Consider the following 17,391-nt stretch of genomic DNA (forward strand, 5'->3'; position numbering starts at 1 on the left):
TGTGGCCGGTGGCCGAGTGTCCTTCCTTAAGGCCGAATAAGACCCCCCGTGCGGACGGACCCCGTTTAGTCCGTCCGTCCTCGACGATGCTGTCTTACTGGCTCTCACCTCGTTTCTTTTCTTTCAACGAGAGGAAGGTGATCCGGTGTCCCCGCCCCGGCCCTGCCCCGTGAGGCTGGCCTGCACCTGCCCCGCGCAGGCTGCGTCTCGCACACGCAGCGCCTCTGGCAGGGAGGGCGGCAGGGTCTGTGCACACGAGCTCACTCCCGTGGCTCCGTCCACGGCTCCACTGGGTGGCTGCGTTCTGGGGCTCGACTGATGTGAAGCGTCTGGCCGGTCCACACTGCGCGCGACTTCTGGGCTTTCGGCTGGAATAAAAATTGCTTCGGGCCGTCCGCCGGGTGTTGGGCTTCCGTCCAGCCAGAGGACCCCTCCTTGATGAGCTCTCCCGCTCACTCTCCCGCGAATCGCCCTGCTCCTCTGTCGGGGAATCTCAAGGAGTTCTGTATGCATACTGGGTCGGTCCTCCGGTTTCTCGGTTACTGTTTTAATTTTTATTTATTTATTTTGTACTTTTTTTTACTTTATTTACGTGATCTCAACACCCCACGTGGGGCTCAAACTCGTGGCCCCGAGATCAAGAGTCACCCCATCCTCTGAGCCGGCCGGACGCCCCTCTCGTTGCCGGGTTGTAGGCAAACTCGGGTCCTTGTGACACCCTTCCCAGCGGAGATGGCCCGTCACGTGTCAGGACATCAGGCCAGGCTGGGGGTGGAGGAGGCCGGGAAGGGCGGAGGGAGGAAGGAAGTCGCTCCCTGGGAAGCCCGGCGGAGGGGCTGAGGTTCAGGACGGGAGGGCTCGCCGACACAGACGCAGACGCAGGGCAAAACGGAGCAGAGACAAGTCTGAGCGTTTCCTGGCATCACCGTGGGGGAGCAGAGCGCCCGTGACAGGTGGTTGGGCCCCAGGGGGACGTGAGCCCTGCCTGGAGTCATCGCGGGAAGCGCGCTGCTGGTGGCATCCGTGGGTAGAGACCGGGGTCGCCTTCAGCACTGAGAACGACCCGGCCCCAAATGTCCATGGTGCCACATGGCCTCGTGCTAGCAGGACCGTCCCGGAGGTCAGCAAACTCCCATCCGACTTGCGCTTGCCGGCGTGAGGCAGGACACAGCGCCGAAGACACCCGGCCTGACGCGCCTCCTCTGTCTTTCTCCCCCAGCCACGTCTGGACGAGCCCCGCCTGGGCCGACGCGTGCGGAGGATGGAAACACTCCCCCGGCAATGTCTCTGGGCCGTCTCCTTCGCCGGGCCTCCTCCAAAGCCTCGGACCTCCTGACCCTCACCCCGGGCGGCGGTGGCGGGCCCCTCTCCGTCCTGGATGGGGAGATCATCTACTCCAAGAACAACGTGTGCGTGCACCCGCCCGAGGGACTGCAGGGGCTGGGAGGGCACCACCCAGGTGAGCCCGAGAGATGGGAGGGCCTGGGCGGAGGGGCTGGGTTTCTCTCTAAAGTGCCCAAGCCCCAGCTTCGGAAAGCTTTGGGCCACTTCCCCATTCGTCCTAATTCCCCCATCTTCGAAGGGGCCGGTGACCTTTAACTTGTACACGTGGAGCGGGACGGTTTACGGGGAATCAGCCTCAGAAGAGGACATTAGGTCACGCCCAGCTGCTGGGAGCAGGGAGCCTGCAGGCAGGGACGCAGGCAGCCCTCCTCTGTGGGCACGGACCGGTACCCACGGGCCCCCTCCACGGTGGCACGACCACACCCCTCGAGCGAGGCCTGGTGGTTGCTCCCCTTCCCACAGCCGGAAGGCCGTGATGAGAACCGGTAGACTGTAGGGCAGGCCCCGGAAAGCATCAGTCCTGTCTCCGCCTGTCCTCTAACCCCCTGGTTCCGAAATCAGGGCAGAAAGCATCAGCTGGAATCTGCCGCCGGGAGATGTGGGGGCCACAGATTCATTCCCCTAGGGCCATGCTCGGGGCACACCAGCACCGGGGCCTGCGTGAGCCTGGGCTGGACACTGTTCCTGCGGTGGCAGCAGCTTTGCGATCTTGTGCCAAGTTGCAGACAAAGAAACTGCCTCTTTCCCGGGGCTCAGGCTGTTTCCCGAGCCCTGCTGCGGTGGGGCCGCCCGGTGCTCCGCGGGGCTGCGGCTCACAGCACGGAGCAAAGCAGCCGCTTCCCTTCCAGGTCGGGTACTGGACTGTGGCTGTCCTCGGGCCGGGGCGGGTCTGAGGCTGTTAGATCCGGTCCTAGCAACGGGGCACTGACCTCCCTCAGCCCCGCTTGCCTCCCACGGGAAGGACAAAATGATGGGTCAGTGATACCCAAGTGCTGTGTCGTTTGTCGTTTCTGCCGACGGCTGTGACAAGTACTTGGTTTGCCTTATCTGTACGTTAACCTCCTGAGAGTGCCGGGAGCCGGGACAGGCCTCTGTTTTGGACGAGGAGGCTGGTGCTCAGAGAGGCTGGGCCGTTCCCAGCGCTAGCCTGGGAAGGAGGTGGGACAAGGGCAGGCTCTGGGCGATCTTTGTTCTTCCCGAGGCCTCCCCGGGCTGCTGGAGGGCCCTCGGGACCCCCAGTGCACCTGCGGGGGGCCGGCTGCGGCCTGTGGACTCGCCCACCCAGCACAGACAGAAGCCCCACACCAGACGTCAGACATCGAAAACTTATAAATGACGGTCAGGCCTGAGCACTTTGCTGTATGCAAATTATGCGTCCGCAAAATACTGAATGAGTTAATTAAAAGACAAAACGTTTAAATTACGTTAATGAACTGGTCCTACCTCGGTGAGTCTGTCTTTGTAGCCCCCGACGGTCGGGTGCAGGTTCCGAGTCTTCAGCCCCCACAGGTCCTGAAGCAGGAGAGTCCGCCTCCAGCCCAGCTCTGTCCTGCACTAGAAGGGACCGCGGGCACCCACGTGTGGACACCCCAGCCTGCCCACAGCCCCCACAGACAGCTCAGGAGCAGGCCCTGGGAGCCGGCTCCGGGCAGTGTAGACAGGGAATTCCAGCGTCCTGCAGTGCGCTCTGGTGGCGTGTGGCCGTGGACTCCTGACCACGGGGCCAACTCTGAGGGTTCGAGGAGGGGACAGAGGTTCTAGGGCCGGATCTGAGAGTCAGCTCTTCTGACCTCAGTCAGAAAGAACAGCACAGCCCTGGGAGAATGTCGCGCGGATGCCGCCATGATGGAGGCCCCGGGGTGAGGGCAGAGTCCTGGGGCTCCCTTCCCCGTCCCCGAGCCACAGGATCTGAGGGTATGGAAACACGTGGCCTCCTCTGCTCCTTACCGTTATCCTGGAGTTTCCCCACCTCTTCTGGAAACGGGAGTGAGGCTCAGGAGACTGGAGCAGGTTCTCAGAGCTCCGGGGGATGTGACTGATGGCCCGGTTCGGCCCTGGGGGCTTTCTAGAGCAGAGACCGGGAGGCCTGGGCACCTGGCTTGATCAACCCAGGAGTCAGGACATCCTGAAGTGTCAGGAAATGCCGCTTGTCCCCAGACTGAGCATTCGGGGGCCCAGAGAGCCCGCCCGCTGGCAGCCGCCTCTGAGGGGCACCGCTCTTCTCCGGCCCTGTCCACGGTCTGGTGCCCGGCATCGGGGACGCCCCTCCTTCCAGAAAGCTGCATTAAAGAAGACACACTGAGACCCCGGCTGACTGGAAAATGCCCAAACACCCTTCTTTGGATTTATTTTGTATGAGACAGAAATAAAGTCCGCAGCTTCCGTCGCTCCCAGGCGTGGCGAAACGGGGCTCCCGGGCCCCTGGGCTCGCCCAGACCTGGAGGCTGGCTGTGGGGAGGGAAGCTCCGGGGCCACCAGACCGTGGCCGGGGTGGGGCTCTGAGCGGGAGGAGGGCTCCCCGGGCATGGGGAAGTGACGACAGGCCACTGCCTGGGAGCCCGGTCCCTGAATCGGCTACGTGCCCCCCGTTTTCACTCACTGAGCCGACCGCGTCCCGGGCCACTCTGCGCTCAGGGCCGGGCTATTGGCTGGGTCGTGTCCTGGCGGCCCAGGGCGGGGCCTTGACCGGGAGCCAGACAGGCGCCGCGGTCCCTAACGCACCTGTCCTCCGACCCTGGCAGGATACCTGTGCCTGTACGTGGAGAAGGACGAGCTGCTGGGCAGCACCGTCATCCTCGCGTGGGTCCCCAACTCTCGCATCCAGAGGCAGGACGAGGAGGCGCTGCGCTACATCACCCCCGAGAGCTCGCCCGTGCGCAAGGCGCCCCGCCCACGGGCCCGGCGCGCCCAGAGCCTGGGGACCCCCCACCAGCCCTCCCCTACGGAGCCCAGGCCTGCCCTGACCCCCAGAGATGAGGACGCCCTGGTGGTGGCGCAGGGCAACCCGGACGCCGTGCTTGTCAGCCCCTCCCCCCCTTCCGAGGACGGGGAGAAGCTGGCCCGGGGCTTGGGGGTGACCCCCCCGCCGGCCCACCGCGACTCCGTCAGTTCGCAGGACGGGGCGGAGGAGGGGCGGGAGCCGCGGCCGGAGGCCAGCGAGGAGGAGGGCTCCCTGGAGCTGTCCGCGGAGGGCGTGAGCAGGGACAGCTCCTTCGACTCCGACTCCGACGCCTTCTCCTCGCCGTTCTGCCTCTCGCCCATCAGCGCCGCCCTGGTGGACAGCGGCAGCTCCGTGTTCCTGGACAGCGAGAGCGGGTGAGTCCTGAGTCCGACCCGCAGGGCCTGCCCTGCGCCTCGTGGGGGGCGATGGCGTGAGTCGGGGCTTTGCTCCCTGAGGGCTGTGGGCGGCCTGCGTCTCGCCCTGCTGGGGTCCGGCTTTCCCGACGCCAGGGCCTCGGCCCCCGTGTCCCACCACTGATGCTGCTCGAGGAGACGGTGAAGGACCCGCGGAGGGGGGGATTCCACCTTCTCGCCCATCCCCTTCCCCTCGGCGGCCTCACCTAGGATAAGCCGTGCCCACAGGGTGGACCTGCCCTGTAACCTAGGCTAAACCCCATGGGCCCAGGCCCTGGGAATTCTGGTGCCCCATTTTTCATCAGTGGGGGGACAGTGGCTTGTGGCCATCCCACAGACCCCAGGCAGGCTCGGAGACTCCTGGCTGGTAGCCCAAGGCCTTTGGGGTTGCAGCCAAACCAGGCATGTGGCCCAGCCCCCACATCCCGGGGGAACCTTAACCCTTCTGCCCAGACCCTTGAGCTCTAAGAGGCTGGAGCACAGTCATGGGGGTGATGTTCTTGTCACTCCCTCTGTAGCCTGAGAGCCCAGGGGCACCCGATGCTGGCTCAGGCCACACCCTGTCCTGGGCGCACCTGACCGGAGAGGGTTGTCACAGCTGGTAGCGGCCACCACGTAGCTTCATGAGGGGGCCGCAGGGCATTGCCGGGGTGGGCGTGCCCATGGCTTGGGAACAGCGGGTTTGTGCTATCCCGGAGCAGCCGGGGCCCGCACAGGCCGGGCCACCCCTGACCTCGGCAGCCCCTTCTCATGGTCCGGGGAGGGTCCTTGCTCTCATTCAGTTTCTGGGTGGACGGTGGTCACGCTCCTAAGCCCTGCTGTGTTCAGCCGGCACATGATCACCAAACTCGACTGTGAGCTGGGCACGGGCGAGGGCGGAGGCCTCAAGCACTGGGGTGGGCATCGGGCTTGTGTGCCTCGGGCAGGTCACAGCCACCTGAGACCCCGCGGGGCGGGTCCTGCCATTATCCCCTACACACACACACACACACACACACACACACACACACACACAGAAAGGGAAAGCGAGGCTCGGAGAGGTTACGTAACTTGCTGGAGGTCGCAAAGCCGGCACGCTAGAGGAGCTGCGTTTGAGCCCAGCTGGGTCTGCCCCAGACCCAGAGCACACGAGGTCACACAGGACGGACGGAAGGGGGGAGCAAAGGAGTAGGAGTCTGAGCTTCTTGGGTTTTTTCCTGGTTTTATCCCCTCAATACGATGCGGTCCACTGGAGCCTGGGAGTGGCCTGGTAGCCGCTGTCTCACGTACCGGGGAGGGCCTGTGGAGGGGAGCGCCGCGCACCCTGTGCACTGGCTGTGTGGGGGTCCCCACCAGAGCCGGCCTGGGAACCACAACAGCCTGGCCTCCCGCCGCAGGGCTTGGCCGGAGCTCCCCCTGGTGGTGCCACCGGCCAGCGCAGGGAGACCTGCCGGTGCTGGTCGCAGGCCCAGGTGGCGGGGACAGGTCCTGAGTCCCATCTTGACTGTGACTCAGGTGCGCTGGGCCTGGCCTTTGGTCTCATGGCAGAGGTCGTAGTGGCAGAACCGGAATCAGGGCCTGATGTAATGGGCCCTGTAGGGACCCCCGTCGCGTAAGGAGCTTGGATTGGGAGTTTGGGAGACCCGGCCGGCGTGAGCCCGGGAAAGCACTGTGTCTTCTTAGAACCTCCGTCTCCCCGTTCGCAAGAGGAGGATAGTCCCCTGTTTTATGGGGCTACCTAGTGAGTTCACTGCTGGCTGCTTGCCCCCGCCCCCCGCCTTGCTGGGTCTCCACGCCGGCTGCCTACGGGCACCTCCCAGGGGACCCGTCTTACTCTCCTCATGGCCAGGCAATTCCAGATGCGTCTAGACTGGAGATTCTCACCTGGGGCCGAGTCTGCCCTAAGGGACACATGGCAGTCTTGGGACACATTTTGATCACAACGGAGGATGGGGACGTGATTGGCTTCTGGTGGCTGGAGGCCAGGGTGCTGCCGAGCACCCCACAGTGCCCGGGACAGCCCCCCGTACAGCGCGGTCCTGTGCGCGTCTCAGTGCTGAGGCTGAGAACCCTCCCACACACGGGGCGGCCCAGGGTAGGGAAATTTTGTTTTCCTAATTGTGGTAAAATACACATAACACAAAACTTGCCACTGTAGCCAATTAAAACTGTCCCGTTCCATGGCCTTTAGCACTCCGTGTTGGGCAGCAGTGACTGCTGTCGGGCTCCCGAACTTTTTCCTCACCCCAAAAGAAGCCCCACACCCGCTGAGCCGCTACTCCCCCTCCGCCCTCCCCCAGACCCGGCAGCCACCCCCCTACCGTCTGTCTCTGCGGGTTTGCGCGTTCTGGACGTTTCCTGTAAGTGGAATCACGGCATAGGCGGCCGTTCGTGTGTGGCTGCTTGGACCGAGCACGGTGGCCCTGATGTCCCTTGACGATGTCCCTGACGTGGGCCTCCTCTTCGTGGCTGGCTGCCACTCCAGGGGACTCCAGTGGTGGCTGGATGCGAGAGCCCCGCTCTGTACCACGTCAGGCCCCCGAGGGAAAGCGGGGGGTCTCTCCGGAGCTGGGGTTCTGAGGCCACGTTAGGAGGCCTCTCGGTGGTAAGGCTCCCGGAGCCAAATGTTTGCTTTCCAGAACCCCGGGCCCCTTCCCTTTGGGGTCATCTGTTTGCTTGGAGCTGCTTCACAGACAGTGGGCCGATCTCTGGGCGTGCGCAGCAGGCTGTGGTGTGGTCGGGACGGGCCGCGTCTACCAGAGAGACCCCGCAGATCACGACACATGCTCTTCAGGCCCGAGCAGTCCGGTTAGGCTGAGGCTTCGTGCTGCGACGGGATGGAGACGGATGGGAGCTCTCGTGGCCTCCTGGCCGGGAGCCTGTGCTCAGCTGAGGTGGGGGCAGGGCCGACGTGGACACGGCCTGCGTCCCAGATGGGACCTGATGGGTGTTCCAGGGAGGCACCCTGGTTCCCGACCCAGCTGCACGTGACAGGTCGCTGGAGGCCTTAAAAAGCAGGTGTGGATTCTGGAAGGGGCTGGGGTGGGCCTTGGAATCTGCATTTTCCCGGGCCATTGTGACAAGCGAGGGCCAGGTCTGGGCGCTGGGCACATTCACTTGCCCCTTTCCTCTCCGAGCCACCACACCAGAGGCCGTGGAAGCAAGGGGACGGCTCCTCCGCTCCCTCCGCCGCCGCGCAGTGCCCACACGGTGATGGGGCTGGAAATCCCGCACCGAAGGGTCCGCGTGCGGGACACTGTAGACCAGGTACTCTGCGCCCGGCTGCAGGTGAGGACGCCCCGGGTAGCCTTGGAAACGCCTCCTTCCCGGGTGGCAGCCACACGTCCAGCTGCTGGGAGCGGGGCCCAGGGGCTTGCAGCGTGGCTGCCTGGTTGAGACCCGCAGCTCTTGAGGGGACCCCAGGAAGAGAGGCGTGGTCCATGAGCCCCGGACCGAGAGGGCGTCTGGCAGAGGTCCAGAATGCCGGCATTGGCTAGAGCAGCCACCCTGCAGCTGGACTTGGCTTTGAGGACTAGCATGTGCCCATAGCGGCTCCTGGAGCCAAGGGTCCCACTGTAACTGGGCCCTGGGTCCCCAGGAGGGGGTGCAGGCTCACGGGATCCCTCTAGTGGCAGAACCGGAGAACTACATGTGGAGGCGGAGAGGCAGGCTAGGAGGGGCCGCGAGGACCCCCCACCCCACCCTTGACCTGAGAGCCCCTCCAGCATTTCGTGATGTGAGGGCAGTGTGCGTTCGTGTGCTACCTGTGGGGCACAGCCGGGCAGGACCCGGTTCCCAGATGGCCAAGACACCTGCCACACCCCACCCCCACCCCACCCCCCACCCCCACCCCACCCCCCACCCCACTCCCAGCGCAGTGATGGCCTGAAACCCTCGACCGAGTGAGCGCTCAAGGCCCACTGGGGAGCGGGCGGCCACGGAGAGCGGCTGCCCGGCTGAGGTCCGAGTCCCAGAGCAGGGTGGGGTTCTGTGACTCCCTCCGCAGCAGGAACAAGGGTGTGGGATGGGCGTGCCGGCGAGGGCGACCATTGGGCAAGGTCAGCAACTGGCCCATTGTCTGTCTGTCCTGGGAGGTGCCCAGCCCCGTCTGAAGCGCCGGTAGGTGAGGGTGTAACATAGCAGGACCCCCGTGCGGGCCCCTGGGGGCCTGCCGAGCGCCCCCGCCCCGGGAAGGGCATCAGAGATGCGTACGTAGCACGGAACGCGGCCGCCGTCTCCGAAGCTGGAAGTCTTCTGAGTGCTGGGAAAGAGTCGGAGTCACCGAGGTAAAACACATCGGCCAGAAGATGTTCATCGTGGAGCTTTTTACAGCGGAGCGGAGGGGAGGGACTTACTGTCCGACAGGCGAGAAGTTCACCCTGTGAGACAAGGGAGTCTTATCAGGGGTCCGTGGGTCCCCCGCCTCTTGGGCCGCTTTGTGTGTGTGCTCACGGGGGTCACTGAGGAGGGGGCAGCACCCGATTTCCTCAGGCGTCTGTGACTCCCGAGCGTTCGGACCCCAGTGCCTCCCGGAGGAAGGCCGCGCGGTGTTCAGGAAGGCTGAGCCGTCAACGTGGACGTTCGTGGTGTCTCAGCAGCAAAGCAGGGCAAATCCCACGCACGTTTTGGTTAAAGTCTGTGGAAAGGCCCTGAGCGTGGGTGAGGCCGTCCCGGGCAGGGGTCGGGGGGCGCAGGAGAACCTCGCACCTCGCGGGACAGACTCCAGCTCTGTGCCTGCGACGGAGTGGCCGCTGGCCTCCCGCGCAGCTGGGATCTCTGGAAACGTGGCCGGTGTGGCTGCCGGCACGGGACTTCCACGCTCTGTCGTGTTGCGGGATCTAAATGTAAACGGCGTGTGTGGCCGCCGCGTCGGTCAGCACCGGTTCGAGAACAATGTGCCGAGATGTTACCACGTTGTGGTTAATGTTTTCCTTTTCTCAATTTTCAAAAAACGTTATTCTGTGGTTGTATTCATTTTATGGTAAAAACCGAGTTTTAAAACCAGAAAGCCGGCTGAAGTGCCCGAGTCGGACTGGTTCCCCCAGCCGGGACCGCACGCTTGTCCGTGAAAAGGCTGTCGCGCTGGCCAGTGACTGAGGTCCTGCCGGCAACTGACGCGGGCGACCTGCCGGCCGGTTCCCAGAGCTGCGCCCCTGCCCCGGGAGAGGCTGCTGTTTCCTGTCTCCTGGGGTCCTCTTGCCCTTCCTGGTGCCTGCTCTCAAGGTGGCCGTCCCAGGTGAAGGGCGGCGTGTGGGGTTACGGAACGGGCTGGGGGCCTCTCGTGGTGGCTTCCTGGGTGCCGGGAACCAGCCTGCTCAGATGTGGGTCTAGGCGAGCAGGGCACAGGCGCTGGGGAGACACAGGCTGGTGAACACCAGGTGGGGTCCTGTCGGACGCCCCCCTCCCCTCGGGGTCCCGCTCAGATGCCCCCTGCCCTCGGGGCCCCGCTCGGATGCCCCCCTGCCCTCGGGGTCCCGCTTGGACGCCCCCTGCCCTCGGGGCCCCGCTCAGACACCCCCCCTGCCCTGGGGGCCCTGCTCGGACGCCCCCTGCCCTCGGAGCCCTGCTCGGACACCCCCCCCGGCCCCCAGTCTTTGCTCCTGCCCTTCCGCATGCCCGCCGCCAGCCGTCCCCAGCCCGCCCGCTGTTCCGCCGTTCCCCAGCCTTGCCGCCTGTGTCTAGAATGTTCTCCCCTATGCTCCTGAAGCCCCAGGCAGCCCGTGGGCCGGGGACGACCCTCTTCCCCCACGGTGTTGCACTCTGCAGGCTTCCGCCCCCTGGGCACCCTGTTCCTGCCCCCCCCGTGAAATCCCCGGCCTGCGCTCTTGCCGTCCCTGAGTCTTCGGGTCCGTGCGAGCAGCGCCGTGTGCTTCCAAACTTTCTGTGGCGGCAGACGCTGTCCAGGCGGGTGTTCCTGGCCACGTGGCTGTGGAGTGCTGGAAGTGAGCCTCTGGTGACCGACCAGCTGGAGTTAATTTTGTCGGTCCTCGACGAGTTTAAATTTTGATAGCCCCACGAGGCCAGAAGCTTCCGTGTTGGGCAGCGCTGGTCCCCATGAGATGGTCCCCGTGGGGAGGGCCCTCCGATTCTCTGTTGAAGGGAAAGGGGTCACAGAACCAGTGGCCAGGTGCCCCTCCCTTGGCAGATTTCCACGGGAGCCGGAGGGTGGGGGGCCCTGACGCCGCAGGCAGAAGCTGGCGACAAGGGGCGTCCTTGCCCGGCTCCAGGCGGCCGCACCGCGGGACGCGAGGCGGAAATAAATGGTATCTTAAGTGCTTTTTGCCTTTAGGAGGAAAAGGCTGCATGACACCGAGCGATCAGCTGTAGAGGCTGAATTATTGATATCTGTCTTCCTTGTCGGTGTAACTGGCCCGTGCACACAGGGGACACACCGGAGGCGGGAACCCCAGCCTCTCAGAAGGGTCTGGAACTGGCGGGCTCGGTGACCCTGGTCTGAATGCCTGGAGGTGTCATGTCAGGGAGCCGCCACAGGGAGCTGGGGGTGTCGCCCAGGGTCCCCCGAAGCCTGCTGAGGGTGGCAGGTGGCATGAGACCACAGACGGCCTGGCCGTTCTTTTTCTGCACAGCCGCCTCCGGCCGGCTGGGGGCCCCTGCAGGGGAGGGGGCGAGAGGGACATGACCCCCGAGCAGCCCAGGGCGTCGGGGGGACGGGGGAGCCTCCAGGCGAGGCGACAGTGTGTTTGCACTGGGGGACGTCCCAGGAGGCGGCTCCAGTAGCAGCAGGACCAGACGGGGGCGGGGAGGGCGTGGGGGCGGCCACCACCACCCCGGAGACAGGGTGCCCGTCTGCCCGACCAGCTGCGTGTCTGGACAGACAGGAGGGGGGCAGCTGGGAGCTGGCGGCGGGTGGGGTGGTGGGGAGGTGGAGGGGTGCGTCCCTCCCTCGAGGTTTCGGGGAGCTCCCTCTGCGCCCCACCGTGGGCCTGCCCGGCGCCCCGCCGCCCCTGTGGGTGCGGCAGGAATGCCCACCTCGCCCCTCCTGGGCCCTCAGCAGCAGCCTGGCAGCCGCGAAGCTGGCAGTTTCCAAAGATCTGTTGTTTGGGTTTGTTTGTGCTTCTGTAACTGGGAGCTGAGATGTATTTCTTTAAAACATCCCATCTCCCGACACCCTGCAATCTGTTCTGGGCTTCGTTAAGACTAATCTTGTCTTATGTTTCTGTAGCACTCGGCAGGCTCCGTGCCGGCTCCCCCCTCCCCTCCGCGCGCCACCCCCCTCCAGTCAAGGTGGCAGTCACCAGCTGCTCCGTCTGCGGTGGCCGACACCCGGGTCTGAGGGAAGCGGCTTCGGGAAGGGCAGCCGGCAGGCGGGGGCCCCGTGGACCGGCCCGCGTCTTCCGGGCGGGCAGGCTAGGAAGCCTGGCGGGGGTCCAGGACCAAGGACGTGCCCTTCACGGTCTGCCCTCGCCGTAGGAGCCCCTTATGGGGTGGTGCTGCCGCTGTCTCCGGGAGCTTAGAGAGGCTGCCCGGGAGCCTAGGCTGGGCCTCGACAGTGCCCCGTTCTCCGATGTCCAAATCAGGGAGCCATCAGGGCAGGGAAGGGACAGGCAGGCTTGGTCAGGCTCGGTCCCCTGGGTCCCATGGGACTGGGAGCCCGGCCAGCTCTGTGGTCAGACCCAGGTGTGAACCTGAGCCCCACCATGACCCCTAGGGTGTGACCTCGGCAGTGTGTTTCATCTCCCCGTGCCTTGGTTTCCTCATCTGTGAAATGGGGCCATTGTGGGGAGAGAGTAAGGCGGTAGCGGAGAGCACGTGGGGGAGACTCGGCCTTCGGTGGGTCACCCGTCATCGTTGCCAGCACGGTGCGCAGGACAGGGACGCCTGCTGGGCACCTGACCCCGTGCCAGCCCAACGGGAAGTGCTTTGTAGCGGTGTCCTGGGGCTGCTTCGAGGAAGGACCACACCCCGGGCAGCTGAGAACAGCAGAAACGGAGACTCTCCGTCTCGAGTCTGGAGGCCTGAGATCAGGGTGTCTGCAGGCCGAGCCCCCTCCAGGGCTCTGGGGAGGATCCTTTCTGCCTCTGTCCATTCTGGGGGCTCCAGGCATTTCTAACGGCTGCGTCCCTCCATCCCCGACTGTGTGCTCACGTGGCCTTCTCCGCCACGGCTCCGGACACCTCTCTGTGTGAGGACTCGGGTTGCGTGTGTTGGGGCGACTCTGAACCCAGGGCCTCCTCCTCTTGAGGCCCGTGGCCGACAGCCTCTGTCAAGACCCCGTCTCCAAAGAAGGTCATGTTGCAAGGTCGCAGGTGGACCCAAAGTTAGGCGACACTGTTCAGCCCAGCACGAGATTAGGGTGAGCTCGTGCCTTTCGTCGTGGAAACAAGGCCCAGGGCAGGTGCCGTCCCTGCCCCGTTTGAGCGAGAACAGAGGCGCCGATAGCCCGTGTCCCTTGCTGGGGGGTCAGAGCGCGTGAGTTCCTGGCTGAGAGGCTGGCCTGGGGGAGGAAGCAGCCGCCGGCAGTATGTACCCGGCTGGGCGTGGCCCGGTTCCAAGAAAACTTTATTTATGGACCTGAAATCTGAAATTCATGGAGCGTTCATGTGTCCTGAAATACCGCCTTCCTTTTGATTTCTTCCAACACCGAAAAACGTTCAGACCCGTTCTTTGTGCAAGAACCTGTGCGCGGACGCGGGTGGCCGCCTCTGCCGTGGCCGCCAACACTTGGGGGCAAACATGATGTCCTTCGGGAGGTGAATGGACAAATGCACGGCGGTCCGTCCAGAGGAGGGGTTTCTGGTCATTGCTAGAGAGTAGCGGAGGCTACCCTGGGTGATCGTAATGAGAGATGAGCGGCTTCGTACCCCTGCCCAACCCAGGGTGTACGAGACAGGAGCAGCCCGTGGGAGCTGTGGGCTTTGGGTATTGGCGGTGGGGAATCGTTGCTGGTGCATGGATTACGACCAGCGTACCGTGCGAATGCAAGGTGTTAATGACAGAGACATCGCGTGCGCGCGCGCGTGTGTGTGTCGGCTGGGGGATATCTAGGAACCTTCTGCTCAGTGTTTCTGTACACCTAAAACTGCCCTGACAAATTAAATCTGCTTTCAAAAACAAGTTCTCAGCTCTTGGGCGGTACAGGGACAGACAGCGGAGGCCGTAACGGGTGATTCTGGTCTCGGCCAGCCCTGAGCAGCAGACGTGTAACGTTGAGCCCCCGTACGTGGTTTAAAATTTTCTAATAGTCTCGTTTTTGAACACTAGATTTTGAAATGCAAAAAAACAAAAAAACAAAAAAACCCCGTGCACAGGGAGGTCCCATGCACCCTTCAGCCAGCCTCCCCCAGTGGCATCACCCTGCCCGAGACCACAGCACGCCTTCCAAGCCAGGAAGCCCGTCGGCAGCTGGGTGCCGCAGAGCTCTGTGCGGTGACGTCCTTCTGTGTCACCATCAGCCCATCCGAGACGCCCCACGGCTCCCTCAAGTCAGCCTGGCACCGCCCAGAAGACCGTCCCGCCATCGAATCGCTTTTGTATCCGTGCCGGTCGTCGTTGGGGCGTATTTGTGTGGGTCTAACAGCCGCCCTTTTTAAAAGTGAAAAAGAGACACGTAAGAGTAATTTTAACGGTTATCCAGCGTACCCCAAATGTTACCATGGCAACGTGTGATCAACATCCCATTACTGGTAATGTCTCTGGGGACCGAGTCTTAGGAATCCCGCGTGCACTTCACCCGTAGAGCTCATCTCAGGGTCAACTCACCATCCTTCACGTGCTCGGGGCCACCGCGTTGGCCGGCTCAGTCTGCGTCCGGCTGTTTGGTTTAGATTTTTCTGGGCAGCCCTTTCCCCTGGACGTCCCTCTCTCTTTGTCCATGATGGCTGGGCAGCTTCTAGGAGGAGGGCTGGGCGGTGTTCTGTTGTCCGTGCTAGGGAAGTCCTGCGGATCTGACCCCTCCCTGGCTCTGAGCAGGGATTTCGGAGGTCCCCAGCGAAGGGTGTCACCCAGGGAAGTGACCGTACCCAGCGGGTCCCCTGGAAATCATATTGTTGCTGTCTGCCCTGCAAAGGACCGTCCGCTCTTCAGAAAGCTGGCCTCTTTCTGGGAAAGCTGTCAGGACGGGGAGGAAGGACGTGCGCCAGTCCCTCCAGAACCGAGAAGGAGGACGTTGAGCCTCCTGGAGAGGGGGCACTCCCCGGGGACACGGGGCTCCCGCTGTAGGAGGCACGTTGTCCCTCCTGCTCTGCTCGCAAACCATGACAGCCCCTCTGGGGGTCCTCGATGCAACTGTGGATGATTTGTTGCGCGGGGCCTGGAGGGATGCTTGCCGGGGAGCTCTTCTCTCTGACGGCATGAAGCCGCCTTCGGGAGCAGGAAGCCAGGGTCCCCAGGGCTCCCTGGGTGTTGCCTCAGCAGCCCTGGGCAGGAGCTCCAAGGGGACCGAGAGACGGAAGCAGGAGCTCACAGAGCAGCGACGCGGCAGCGCCTCCCCGGTGAGACGGGGAGCTCACGCTCTGTCTCTGGGGACCCACGTCGGCTGTTGCAATGTAACCCAATACCGATGAAATTCTCCCTAAAAGAGAGGAGTAGTGGCAAATGACCTTTGTCTTTTTTGGGGGGGGTAAGGTTTATTTGCTTATTTGAGAGCGCGCGCGCGGGGGGGGAGGGGCAGAGGGAGAGGAAGAGAGTCGCAGGCAGCTCCCCGCGGACCACGGAGCCTGACATGGGGCTCGGTCTCGCCACCCCGAGACCGTGACCCGATCTGAAATCAGGAGTCGGGTGCTTCACCGACAGCCTCCCAGGTGCCCCCGACTTTTCTCTTTTGACCGAAACGTCCTCGTGCCCGTGCGGTTCGCGTCAGCATTCGTTCCCAGCAGAGCGATCAAGAAGGACATTTTTGCTTGGGTTTTCTGTTCGCTTCAGCCAATGTTCCTCAAACGCCTGTGATGCGCAGGGGGACAAAGGGCTCCTGGTAGAGCCCCCACCTCTGTCCAGAACTTGCTTCCCGCTTCGGGGAACCCAAAGGTATGGTTTTCCTGATGATCTGGCCTTGGAGGGTGGAGGCCTGGACTCTGAGGCGAGCAGGTGGCCCAGGACAAGTCCCTGGCCTTCCTTCGCGCAGGCAGTGACACAGATCGGTCCCCGAATGTAGTGGTCCTGGACCCGAGCCCGAGGTCCCGTCCCGGCGCTGTCCGGCCACATGCCCTGGCAAGTCCCTGCCCTCACTGCCCCCCTTTCTCCTCCACACGGTGGGCACAGTGACCAGTGCGACCACAAGGCTGGCATGGGCTGTGGCCCCTCCGTGCTCCTGGGGTCCACGGTAGCCAGGAGCTCCCCCCGCATCTCAGCCTTAGGTCCCGGGGGTGGGGCTCGGACTGGCTCAGAGTTAGAGGCACAACCTCTGCTCTTCCATTTTGCTCGGTGGCCTCCAAGAAGGTGCGGACCTTTCGGGAAGAGGGGCCTGTCCTGAGGGTCTCTGAGGGTCTTTGGAGCCAGAAGAGGCTTAGAAAGGAGGTGCTTGCTGGGGTCGGGGAATGTGGGAGTAAGAAGCTGGAAGGGGGAATGTTCTGGAAGGGGGAGGGGAGGGTGGCTGTCTTCTGGCAGGAGACCTGTACACATGAGGGAGGTGGGTAAGACAGACCCCGGCCCCAGCAGAGGGGGCAGGTGGGCAGTGTGGCCTCTCCCAGGAGCCCCGGGGCTGGTGGCTAGTGCAGGCTCTGTAGACGGCAGACGCACCAGGGTCTGTCTTGCTTCTGTAAATATTTAAACACTGGAAGGATTATTTTTGGTGGCTACGGTCTCTCTCTGAGCCTGGCGGGCTGCCGGGCTGCCAGGAAGGGTGTCGAGTGACAGCGGGCTCCCTGCACGCCCCCCACACTCCCCGTCCTGGTGATCCGGGGGCCACCGTTTGATTGGGGTCATGACCCCCCTTTTGGGAGCGTGTGGACAGACAGAGGCTCCCAGCCTGTCCCCCACGGGTGGGAGCAGCAGGACAAAGGTGGGTGTCACGTCTGAGAAGTTTCCCTGACGGTAGTTGCAAGTGACAGTTCCCTGAGCTTCCAAGCCGCTAGCCGTGACAGGCAGGGCCAGGGGCCAGCCCAGCACCCCAGGGAGGCCGCCAGCTCCGCCAGAAACACCCGGAGTGAAAGGGCGCGTTGTGTGCCCCCGGCTCCGGGGGGCCCGCAGAGAGCCCGCCTTGGGGGGCCCGGGCAGGCATGTGAGGAGCGCGCTTCCCGGGCAGCCCCGGTTGGCGGGGGACAGGCGAGGCTGTGGGCGCCCAGGGCCACTGGCCCGGTTGTCTGCAGAGCAGGCCGCCTGGGTGCCCGGTCCCGGTCTGTGGGGGACCTCAGGGCCGCGTGACCCCCCCACGCCAGGAAGGACCGGACTGGCGACGCCGCCCCCGAAACTCCATTTCCCCGGAGGTGGCGCTTCGTGTGCCCAGCAGATGGCAGGCTTCCTCCAGATCAGCCGGGTGTCCCCTGCCCGCGGCGCCGCCCTCCGCCTGGCCGGCCCCTCCCCCACGCCCCGCCCCGCCCCGTCCTCTGCTGATGGCCCTGGGACCTCCTCACGGGGGACCCCCTCCCCTTTGTTGCAGCCCCTCCTTGTTACGTCCCCCTCTGTCCCCCTCTGCCGGTTTGCTGAGCCCCTCCTCGGTGGGCTCGGCCTCGCCCAGGCGAGCTCGGCCAGTTACACAGGGGGCTGCGTGCTGTTGGGGAGGGAACTGGGGTGCGGACGCAAGCTCAGACCCAGGCCGGG

General features: G+C 64.3%; 1 protein-coding gene across 3 annotated transcripts in view; it reads left to right on the top strand.

Annotated features, from left to right (window-relative positions):
* The window catches only part of TBC1D16 (TBC1 domain family member 16), a 71,983-nt gene that overhangs the window by 10,840 nt on the left and 43,752 nt on the right, over nt 1-17,391 (top strand). For 2 of the 3 annotated variants that reach the window (XM_044247285.1, XM_044247284.1), the window contains exons 1-2: nt 1,221-1,459; nt 4,086-4,659. In XM_044247285.1, coding sequence (XP_044103220.1) covers nt 1,282-1,459; nt 4,086-4,659 — 752 coding nt within the window. In that variant the 5' untranslated portion in view covers nt 1,221-1,281. Of the gene's footprint in view, nt 1-1,219; nt 1,460-4,085; nt 4,660-17,391 lie in introns of those variants that run through there. The other variant, XM_044247286.1, reaches the window with a different exon arrangement.

This window comes from Neovison vison, chromosome 5 (assembly GCF_020171115.1).
Source record: "Neovison vison isolate M4711 chromosome 5, ASM_NN_V1, whole genome shotgun sequence".
Taxonomy (NCBI): domain Eukaryota; kingdom Metazoa; phylum Chordata; class Mammalia; order Carnivora; family Mustelidae; genus Neogale; species Neogale vison.